Consider the following 11,909-nt stretch of genomic DNA (forward strand, 5'->3'; position numbering starts at 1 on the left):
ATCTACTTAGCTTTTGGTGGAGTACTGGCACCCTGGCCTGTGGTCAAAGGAACATGGATGTTTAACCTGCAAGAAAGAAGCAGTCAGAAAGACCTGTGACTTCCAAATATTAGAAAGACTGTCAGGAGAAAAAGAAAATAAGCATAAACTATATTTCCATAGGACAAAATGAGAACCAAAGGGTAGGTTACAGGAAGGCAAAATTTCGCCTTGGTAAAAAGAAGAACATCTGTCAGCAAGGCTGTTTACCAGTGAGATGGTTTGCCGTTGGGGTAGGGAGTGCTCAGGATAAGAATGCAGGCGGAAGGAAGCTGGGTGTTGTCAAGGCTGTTGTCAGTAAAACGTTTTTCAGAGGATGGAAAATTGGGCTGGGTAACAGTTGAGGTCCATTTTGATCCAATGGTTTTCCAAGAGTAGCTTTCCATGGGGGTAAGATAAAGAAAAGGTTTTATTGGCTTTATTTATTTTGCTTTAAATTTTTGGCATTTACTGTAGGATACTATTCAGTCCTTTCTTTTAAGGAGTATTCATGAAAACTAATTCAAGATGAAAGCATCCCTGGGACACTGCCCAAATTTGAACCTGAATTGGTAGAATTCCTGTGCTCTCTATATTCAGTTATGTCCTGGCATTTTAATTGATTGATAACAACCAACCAAGCTCATTTAATTGATTTAATTAAATACTCATAGTCCAACTGTAGAAACAATGGGCAAGTAACCTCCACTTCCAGTGACATGATTTTATTACCTCTAACCTGATCTTTTGGCTAGATACTTGTAAGAAGTACCCTTTGGCATCCTTGACATATTGTATATTGGGAGGATGTCATGTCAGTTGGCATTCTTCAACCTGCAGATAAATAGCCTCAGCCTCATCCAGCAGGTCAACAGCTAGCTGCTTCTGTTGGGCCCACCTGATGCAGTTTTACTTCAACATAGCACAATGTTAATTGCCCAGATTCTGGAGTCAGGCATACCTGGACTTGACTCCCTGCTCCTCCATATTTTTCTTGTGAGACCTAGGCAGTTATATTTATCTGAAGCTTATTTTAGTCATCCATAAAACAAGAAGTTAGGAGTACATCATAGGGTTGTTGTGAGAATTAGCATATAAAGTGCTTAGCACAGTGCCTCGTACATAATAAGTGCTCAATAAATGTTAGCCAAAACAATTCCTCTGCAATTCTTTCAGAGTTCTATGAATAAGATGGCCATCTGCCTTTATCCTTTGGCAAATGAATTTAATTTTCTTCCATGAAGTAGAATACCGAATCATAAGAGCTCATGAGTACCTGTAATGCAAACCTCAGTTTGGAGAGAAATATTTATTTCACCTGCAGTCACCTCTTTTGTTTACTCCCATACCAACCCATCAAACTAGATGATAATGTAAGCCCACTTCTTTAAAATTTCACAAAAGAGTGAAAACAAATCACAGCAAGTAGCTGCACACTGGGCACTTTTAGAGAATTATTAAGTAATTTAGTAGTCACCTTACTGCCACTCAGAATCATCCAGGTGCTCAGTCCATGTATCAGATATTTTAGAGAATGCTCAATAGACATGTTACCTATTGTAAGTTAGAGTTCCGCTCATAAATGCCTGCATGACTCAGAATCTAAGTCATAGATCTTAGATCCATGTCTTAGTCCATCCCTTCTCCCATTAGCCTTTGTAGAGGGTTGATACTACAATTGTTCATTTGACTATTATTTCTGTGCCTTCAGTCAAAACCACTCTGAAGGACAATTTCCATGATTCCATTTAGAGAGAGAAATTGAGAGAGAGAGAGGGAGGGGGAGAGAGAGAGAGAAACAGAGAGAGAGAGAGAGAGAGAGAGTGTGTGTGTGTGTGTGTGTGTGTGTATACACACACATATGGATGCATGAAAGGATGGTCACCAAAATATTAATGGTGATTATCTTAATTTAGTACAATTTTGGGTGATGTTTTGCTCTCCTGTTGTGCTTTTATGTGTTGATTTTTTTTGTAACTGTAATTACTTAATTTTTTTAAAGACCCTTTTAATTGTAGGGGATAAAAAAAATAATAGCCAGGAACTCCCTGGTGGTCCAATGGTTAGCACTCTGCACTTCCACTGCCAGGGTCTTGGGTTCGATCCTTGGTCTGGGAACTAAGATCCCACAAGCCGTGCAGTGCAGCCAAAAAAAAAAAAAAAAGATAGCCACTCTTACTCAATGTCTCTTTCCCAAAAATGTTGATGAAAAATTCCTGTGTGGTTTAATTCCGGAGAAAAGTTTATTTTAGCAGATAAATTTATAATTATTCTTCATTAATGAAGTCTTTGAAATCTATCTTACCTTTTAACTTTTACCAAAAAATTACAATCAAAGTGAGATTGCCTTTTCAATTTAATTGCTCTGTTTCAATTTTCTGGGTAACCTCATCCATTTGTAAGATAGTCTTCTGTATAAATAGATTCTATCTTTTCACATTTTAATGATTTGTCTGGAAATTAGTAGTAAATTCCACCTTATGCTTTCTATCTACTGTTATAGTTTACTTTTCTGACAGTGTTACACTGATTGTATTGTGATGTCAATAAGACCTTGACCCAGTCTAGTCACTGGTAAAACCCTGTGGGCAAGATGAAGCAGTACTGGCCATATATAAAGGCAGGGCTGCGGAACCCAGGCAGGTCCAGGCCTCCATGGGTTGCTGCTCCACTAGGGGTGAAAGCACTCCGCCTCCCTCACTACGCTCTGCGTGTTCACTCAGGGCCTAACTCAGAGATCAATGAAAAGTCCATGTATCTGGGGTCACCCCCTTCTATCGTGATGAAATACTATTTATGTAAGTACTCAACCATGACTACAAACAAATCTACTGAATTTTGAGACTTTGCAAATTTAAACAGGATAGTAGTCAAAGAGGCAAATAAATGTAAGTTAAATATATTTATACATATTAGCTTCCCTAACACTTGTTGTACCTAAGTAAGCAACATTATTGAATTTCAGTTCCCAGAGGAGGTTTTCTGCTCTACTTCATTATTCAAGTAAACCTTGTTAAATCCCAACATTTACCAGCTTACATTTATATAAATCCATTTTTCCCTCAACATAAAAAAGTAAATGTTTATTTGAAAAATAATATTTGTTTTTATTTGAGGAACAAGTTATAAGATATGTGGATGATGTAGGAGAGATTTTGAGTCAAATGGGAGGTTCAGCTAGGTATTCTCTACAGCCCTTTCTTAGTTCCTGGATTCTGATGCATAGAAATCATGTTCTGAGATTTGCAGAGGATTGTAGCCCAGGCATTCAAGATTCAGAACAGTCGCAGGAGGAGGAAATGAATCTGATGTGGTTAACTTGATGAAATAACTGGAACAAATATGAAATCCTGTAGCATAACTGAAGACCAAGAAGCCCTAGCTCTGCGGCAGGTCATTGGTCTTCAGTTGTCCACACCAGTGTTCCCCTTGAGCTGTCCTCCTCTGAGGTTAGTGGTAGAAATTTTTAAGCCAGGTCAAAGGAACTGATGTTTCTATTTTACTCTCTACTCAATATTTCTGAATTGTTTTGCTCGGACTCTTTAATAGGAACGTTGACATATTTCAGTATGAAAGAGTCTGAAAACGTAATCATTTCTATCTTAGGGATGCTTACCTTAGAGGAGACTGGGGTGATGTAAGAGGTGTCCCCAGGTATTTGGAGGACCGCCAAAGATGAGAACAGCTACTGTTTATTGTATGCCTACCAAGAAATTACTCTTGTTTTGGGCTCTGTTACTACCCACATTGCCCCATTTAATACTCATAATGGTCCTGTGGTGACTAGCCAGTGCATACAGAGGGTGATACTTACTGTGTAGCTCTGGAGATATCTACAGGGAGGTAGATTTCCATTTCATGTAAGAAAGAACTTCCTGCCAGTCAGAATTGTCCATCCCTGACATGGGCTGTGTTGAAAGCTAATGAGCTTGCTGGGACCTGCGTATTCAGACAGAAGTTACAAGGCTGAGCTGTTTGGAGGCAGATCCTGAGTCAGGTAGAAGTTCTAAGACTCCTTCTAGTTCTCAGAGTTCCTCTTGAATTGTCTGTCCTAAATGGTCCCTTCCTAGGAGAGATCAGAGCCCAAGGAGAGGGGTAGGGGTCTCTGCTGGCTGCCTCTTTTAGAACCTTCAGGGTCAAAAGCAATGTTTTGTTTGTTTGTTTGTTTTTAACTTATTTATTTTTGGCTGAGTTGGGTCTTTGTTGCTGCGCGCCATCTTTCTCTAGTTGTGGTGAGTGGGGGCTACTCTTCGTTGCAGTGTGCGGGCTTCTCACTGCAGTGGCTTCTCTTGTTGTGGAGCACAGGCTCTAGGTGTGTGGGCTTCAGTAGTTGTGGCTCGCAGGCTCTAGAGCACATGCATGCTCAGCAGTTGTAGCACTCGGGCTTAGTTGCTCCACTGCATGTGGGATCTTCCCAGACCAGGGCTCGAACCCATGTCCCCTGCATTGGCAGGTGGATTCTTAACCACTGTGCCACCAGGGAAGTCCAAAAGCAATGTTTTTAAAACTCTTTTTTTAACCATTTCCTACTGTAAGAAATACATTTTATATTTTGACCGTGCCCCCACATGTATAACTGAAACAGAAGTTCCACAGACATTTTCCTTACTACATCAGTATTCTCTGATCTATTCTTCTCTGTGCTTTTTTGTTGTGTTGTTGTTAATGTTGGTCATGAACTCCTGCATTGATTTTATGATCCATTAATAGGTTACAGCCTGCAGTTTGAGAAACACTGATCTAAAGATTTTTGAATTTTTAGTTTTCAACCTAAAAACTTTTGCTCACACTAGCACACATCTCTGATTGTTTATTTTCCTGAGACAGCCTTTTTTGTAGCAATACCAGCAAAGATTTGCCCCCAGTTTGATCATGAATACTCTTCTTTGTCTTAGTATTTAGTTCTTTTAGCCACTCTGAGCCTGAGATATATACACAGAGGAGTACCCTGAGGCCCAGAGGGGCTGAGTGACCCCCAAGAAATGCCATAGGAAGAAGGGCATGGGATTCAAGCCCAGTATTTCTGGTTCCAACTCTTTCCTTTACACTGCTTGTCTTTGACTACTCCAGAGAGCCATTTAAGGGCTCCAAATAATGCGGATGAAAAAGATAAATTTGGTTTTCTAAAAACATGGTGACAAAAAGAAGATTACAGCAGCAGAAGCCTTGACTGGACTTCTGTCTTTGACAGTGGTCAATCTTTCACTTTTCAGAAGTGCCTTTAATGTTTGGCTGCATAGTTGTTTATAATTTCTTAGGCAGAAAAAAAAAAGTAAGCTTAAAAATCTTTATTTGCCCATTGAAAGTCCTATATCCAGTTTTTCAGAGGAAATGTTATAAAAACAATGTGTTGTCTTAAATATGACCTACAATAAACAAGTGTAGAGCCCTGTTTGCAGTTTCTGTGAATGGCCTTCATACCCAGCCTTTCATTCATTAGGCACCATCTCCCCAGTGTTTGAGGCACCAGGCCTTGCCCTGCAGGAGCCCTGGGGAAAGGGAAGGGGGCTGCACTGCTCAGTGCTCTGCACTGCGGTGCTGGTTGAAGTGACGGAAGAGCCAGGGAGTACCTGCGGACCCAGCACAAGATGACAGGAGTATCACACAGACACAGGGGAACTGCTACTTTTGCCCTGAGGGAGTTGAAAAAGGCTTCCTGGAGGGAGTGACTTAGAAATCAGGCCAGGCATAATTAAAGCACAAGGTGGGAAAAAGCAGAGCAGGTTCAGGGAGTTGTGTGGTTTGACGTGTCTGCTGTAGGTGGTGGCGACAGTAGGCAGACTACAGAATTTGGACTGTTTTTTTGTAACTAGCAGGTGATATCTAAGGCTTTTCAGCAAAAAGAAAATTGCTGATGGCTGAGAAGTTGCTTTCATGGTAGAGACTGGAAGCAAGAAGGTAGGTTAGGTGAAAATACAGAGCTGAAGGAGAAAGTCAGGATGATGGGGAGGAGATAAAACAGGAGATGCTGGAGAGTTGTATGTTGACCAAAGATTAAGAGGTTTGAAGTATGGGTCTGGAATTCTGCCGAGAAAAAAGAGAGCAGAATTGAAGATATGATGTGGGAACCATAGAAATGAACCAGATTCTGTAAGGGTTCAGGAACTAGGGCAGTCCCACAGTGCCAGGCTGCAGAGGGGGCAGCATTAGCCTGAGGGTAATGCAGGAAACTTCCAAAGATGTCAGGTACCTTCAGGCACCTGATTTAGGGACACACACACACACACACACACACGCACGCACGCACGTAAAATCTGGGGAATTCCTGTAAGAAAGCCTTACATCCCTGGGAGTCTGTACTCCTCAAATCTTACTTCAAAATAAATAATGACATATTTGTTTGAGGTATAAAGCAGGAGCATATTGTAAAGACAGCAGCTACAGATTTCAGGGCACTCAGCATTTAGAACATGTGTTCAAACCAGGAAAAGTTGTAAATTGTACCACAGTTGTCCCTGCATTTTTAAACAAAGTGCTGTTAACCTGTACTTTTCCCTGCCTTCCTTTTGGAAGTACTAACACACTTTTAAGTGACTGAGCCACTTGACCTCAGATCTATAGCTGCTGAGTTCAGGAAAATGCTAGTGACTTACTGGCTTTACCCAATTGGTCTGGGAAATACTTGGGGACAACCCCAGGCCACCATTCAGTTAGGATTACTTTCTCTGTTATTTTAAAACATTGACAACTACCCGTTAACTAATTCTTGACCTCTCTTTTTTCCTTTTATTCCATAGGGTAGAATGGTTTTGAAGAAGGAAAAGAATGCTTTCTGACTGATTGCCTTGAGGGAAAAAAGAACCTATTTTTGTGCATCATTTACCAATCATGCCACACAAGCATTTATTTTTAGTACATTTTATTTTTTCATAAAATTGCTAATGCCAAAGCTTTGTATTAAAATAAATAAATAATAAAATTAAAAGACTGTGTTGTTGCGTGTTATTCACCCACTTGTGTTTGGAAGGCTGATTTGGAGATCACATACCCAAAGTTCATTTGTGTGTGTTTCAGAGACAGAACATGCTCGTACTCCCCAGGGGAGGAACAGTGATGCTGTTTCTTTTGGTCTTTTCACATTGGCTCCTGTTGTGCCCAGGTAGGACCCAAGTGTGGGGACATCCTGTGTGGTGATGCTCCCTCGGGCCCTGAACTGAGTTGCTCCATTTTGTTTTCTTCAAGGTCGCCATTCACTCTCTGATAATTTCTTGTTCCTTTGTCGGTGGTTGATCTGACTCCTCTAGAACGTCAGCTCCACAGCCACAGGGACATTTAACTGTGTCACTTGCCACTGTATCTCTGGTACCTAGTAGAGTACTTTGCACATAGTAAGTGCTCAATAAATATTTGGTGGGATGAAAGCGTGAGTGTACGAAAAATTTTCCAAAATACATAACTGATTAGTAATAAATTATATCTGTCCGAGATTTTTTTTTTATGTAGTTTGTACTGTATTCTTTTAAAAACAGTGAATTCTGAATTTGGATGAGAGCAATTTTACATGTATAAATGAAGTTTTTTTGCATTACTTGTGAGGAAGATGTTGAAATATTTTATGTTATATGAATCTTATGCTTGAAGGGATTATCAGTATGTGTAAATGTGCCCAACCTTCCACCTCAGCATACCTGAGAGTTGAGAATATTCCCACTAGTAGTAATAGGTCCACTACAGCAGTCAATACTCAAATCAGTAGGGGTTGAAGATTCTTTTCTTTTTTTTATTGAGATATTATTCACATACCATGAAATTTACCCTTTTAAAGGGTAAAGCCACTGCAGTGGTTTTTAGTATGTTCACAAGGTCGTACAACCATCACAACTATCTAATTCCAGAACGTTTTTGTCATCCCAGAAAGAAGCCTCATACCCATTAACAGTAACCTCTCACCCCTGCCAGCCCAAAAACCACTAATCTACTCTATGTGTCTATGGATTTGCCTGTTCAGGACATTTTGTTTGTTTTTTGGGTTTGTGGTATGCGGGCCTCTCACTGTTGTGGCCTTTTCCGTTGGGGAGCACAGGCTCCGGACGCGCAGGCTCAGCGGCCATGGCTCACGGGCCTAGCCGGTCCGCGGCATGTGGGATCTTCCTGGACCGGGGCACGAGCCCATGTCCCCTGCATCGGCAGGCGGACTCTCAACCAGTGCGCCACCAGGGAAGCCCTGTCCAGGACATTTTGTATAAATAGAATCATACAATATGTGGCCTTTTGTGTTTGGCTTCTTTCACTTAGTATACTGTTTTCAAAATTCATCCAGTTGTAGCATGTATCAGTACTTTGTTCTTTTTTGTAGCTGAATAATATTCCATTGTATGGATATATGCTGCATTTTTTTCATCCATCCATTGATGGACATTTGGGTCGTTTCCACATTTTGACTTTTATGAATAATGCTTCTATGAACATTTGTATACAAATTTTTGTGTGAACATATCTTTTTAATTCTCTTGGGTATATCCCTAGGAGTAGAATTGCTGGGGTATATGTTAACTCTAAGTTTAACTTGTTGAAAAACTACCAAACTGTTTGCCAAGCATCTGTACAATTTCACATTCCTACCAGCAATGTACGGGTTCCAGTTTCTCTACATCCTCACCAGTGCGTATTATTTTCCTTTTTCTAAAAACTTATAGCCATGTCTAGTGAGTGTGAAGTGGCACCTCACTGTAGTTTTGATTTGCATTTTCCTAGTGACTAATGACGTTTCACATCTTTTCATGTGCTTGTTGGCTACTTGAATATCTTCTTTGGAGAAATGTCTATTTAAGTCCTTTGCCCATTTTTAATTGGATTATTTGTCTTTTTGTTACTGAGTTGTAAGAGTTCTTTATACATTCCAGATACTAGGCCCTTATCAAATATGTGATTTGCGAATATTTTCTCCTATAAGTTCTCTATTCACTTTCTTGATAGAATCTTTTGAAGTACAAGTTTTTTTGTTTTGGGGGTTTTTGGGGGGGAGTCCAATTTGTCTATCTTTTCTTTGGTTTGTGTTTTAGGAGTCATATCTAAGAAACCATTGCCTAATTCAAGGTCACAAAAACTTTCAAGAGTTTTATAGTTTTAGCTCTTATATTTAGTTCTCTCATCCATTTTGAGTTAATATATGTATATGATGTGAGGTAGAGGTCCAACTTCATTTTTTTTTTTTTTTTGCATGTTGGATATTTATTTGTCTCAGTACCATTTGTTAAAGAGATTATTCTCTCTTCCCCAGATGAATGGTCTTGGCACTCTTGTCAAAAGTTAGTTAGGCATAATATATGAATTTATTTCTAGACTCTCAGTTCTATTTTATTGGTCCCTATTCTGTCCTTGTGCCAGTATCCCATGGTATTGATTACTATTACTTTGTAGTAAGTTTGAAATTGGGAAGTGTGGGTCCTCCAGCTTTTTCACGATTGTTTTGGCTATTCAAGGCCCCTTGCATTTCCATATGAATTTTAGGATCAGTTTTTAATCTCTGCAAAAAAAGCCCCCTGGGATTTTGATAGGAATTACCTTGAATTTGCAAGTCATTTTAGGTAGTAGAGTCATCTTAACAATATTAAGTCTTCCAATCCATGAACAGGAGATGCCTTCCTATTTATTTATTTAATTTCTGCAGAAATGTGATTGATTTTTGTACATTGATCTTTTATCCTTGCAACCCTGCTGCACTCATTTACTAGCGCTAATAGTTTTTTAGTGGATGCCTTAGAATTTTCTATATACGAGATCATGTCATCTGCAAATAGAGATAGTTTTACTTCTTCCTTTCCAGTCAGGCTGCCTTTTATTTCATTTTCTTTTTTTTTTTTTTTTTTGCGGTACGCGGGCCTCTCACTGTTGTGGCCTCTCCCGTTGCGGAGCACAGGCTCCGGACGCGCAGACTCAGCGACAATGGCTCACGGACCCAGCCGCTCCGCGGCATGTGGGATCTTCCCAGACCGGGACACGAACCCGTGTGCCCTGAATCGGCAGGCGGACTCTCAACCACTGCGCCACCAGGGAAGCCCCATTTTCTTAATTGCCCCTGGCTAGAGCCTTCATTAGTAGAATGTTGAATAGAAGTGGTAAAAGCAGACATCTATGTCTTGTTCCTGATCTTGAGGGAAAAGCGTTTAGTCTTATCACTGTTGAGTATGATGTTAGCTGTGGGATTTTCACTGATGTCCTTTTATCAGGTTGAAAAGTTCCCTTTTGCTTCTAGCTTGTTGCGTGTTTTTATCATAAACGAGTTTGGGTTCTGTCAAATGCTTTTTCTGTACCTGTTGAGATGATCGTGTGGTTTTTGTCTTATTTTATTAATATGGTATATTATATTAATTGATTTTCATATGTTGAACCAACCTTACATTCCTGAGATAAATCCCAATTGGTCATAATAGGATTATGTTTTTCTATGTTTCAGGATTCAGTTTCCTAGTATTTTGCTGAGGATTATTATATCTATATTCAATGAGGAATATTGGTCTGTAATTTTCTTGTGATGTCTTTGTCTGACTTGGTATTAGTGTAATGCTAGCCTCATATAATGAATTATGAAGTGTTTCCTTCTCTTCTGTTTTTTGAAAGCGTTTGAGAGGAATTGGTGTTAATTCTTTTTTTTTTTTTTTTTTTTTAACATCTTTATTGGGGTATAATTGCTTTACAATGGTGTGTTAGTTTCTGCTTTATAACAAAGTGAATCAGTCATACATAAACATATGTTCCCATATGTCTTCCCTGTTGCGTCTCCCTCCCTCCCACCCTCCCCATCCCACCCCTCCAGGCTGTCACAAAGCACCGAGCCAATATCCCTGTGCCATGCGGCTGCTTCCCACTAGCTATCTACCTTACTGCGTTTGTTAGTGTGTATATGCCCATGACTCTCTCTCGCCCTGTCATAGCTCACCCTTCCCCCTCCCCATAACCTCAAGTCCGTTCTCTAGGAGGTCTGCATCTTTATTCCTGCTTTACCCCTAGGTTCTTCATGACATTTTTTTCTTAAATTCCATATATATGTGTTAGCATACGGTATTTGTCTTTTTCTTTCTGACTTACTTCACTCTGTATGACAGACTCTAGGTCTATCCACCTCATTACAAATAGCTCAATTTCGTTTCTTTTTATGGCTGAGTAATATTCCATTGTATATATGTGCCACATCTTCTTTATCCATTCATCCGATGACGGGCACTTAGGTTGTTTCCATCTCCGGGCTATTGTAAATAGAGCTGCAATGAACATTTTGGTACATGACTCTTTTTGAATTTTGGTTTTCTCAGGGTATATGCCCAGTAGTGGGATTGCTGGGTCATATGGTAGTTCTATTTGTAGTTTTTTAAGGAACCTCCATACTGTTCTCCATAGTGGCTGAACCAATTCACATTCCCACCAGCAGTGCAAGAGTGTTCCCTTTTCTCCACACCCTCTCCAGCATTTATTGTTTCTAGATTTTTTGATGATGGCCATTCTGACTGGTGTGAGATGATATCTCATTGTAGTTTTGATTTGCATTTCTCTAATGATTAACGATGTTGAGCATTCTTTCATGTGTTTGTTGGCAGTCTGTATATCTTCTTTGGAGAAATGTCTATTTAGGTCTTCTGCCCATTTTTGGATTGGGTTGTTTGTTTTCTTGTTATTGAGCTGCATGAGCTGCTTGTAAATTTTGGAGATTAATCCTTTGTCGGTTGCTTCATTTGCAAATATTTTCTCCCATTCTGAGGGTTGTCTTTTGGTCTTGTTTATGGTTTCCTTTGCTGTGCAAAAGCTTTGAAGTTTCATTAGGTCCCATTTGTTTATTTTTGTTTTTATTTCCATTACTCTAGGAGGTGGGTCAGAAAGGATCTTGCTTTGATTTATGTCATAGAGTGTTCTGCCTATGTTTTCCTCTAAGAGTTTGATAGTTTCTGGCCTTACAT

The 11,909-nt window shown here is 39.8% G+C and overlaps 1 protein-coding gene across 2 annotated transcripts in view; it reads left to right on the plus strand.

The window, feature by feature from the left end:
• The window catches only part of RNF130 (ring finger protein 130), a 107,784-nt gene extending 100,848 nt beyond the window's left edge, over nucleotides 1-6,936 (plus strand). For both annotated transcript variants that reach the window (XM_082649753.1, XM_082649754.1), the window contains one exon: nucleotides 6,756-6,936. In XM_082649753.1, the coding sequence (XP_082505879.1) occupies nucleotides 6,756-6,771 (16 nt within the window). In that variant the 3' untranslated portion in view covers nucleotides 6,772-6,936. The remainder of the gene's footprint in view (nucleotides 1-6,755) is intronic.
• The last annotated feature ends 4,973 nt before the right edge of the window (nucleotides 6,937-11,909 follow it).

The sequence above is a fragment of the Grampus griseus genome, assembly GCF_964374135.1.
Source record: "Grampus griseus genome assembly, chromosome: 3".
NCBI lineage: Eukaryota > Metazoa > Chordata > Mammalia > Artiodactyla > Delphinidae > Grampus > Grampus griseus.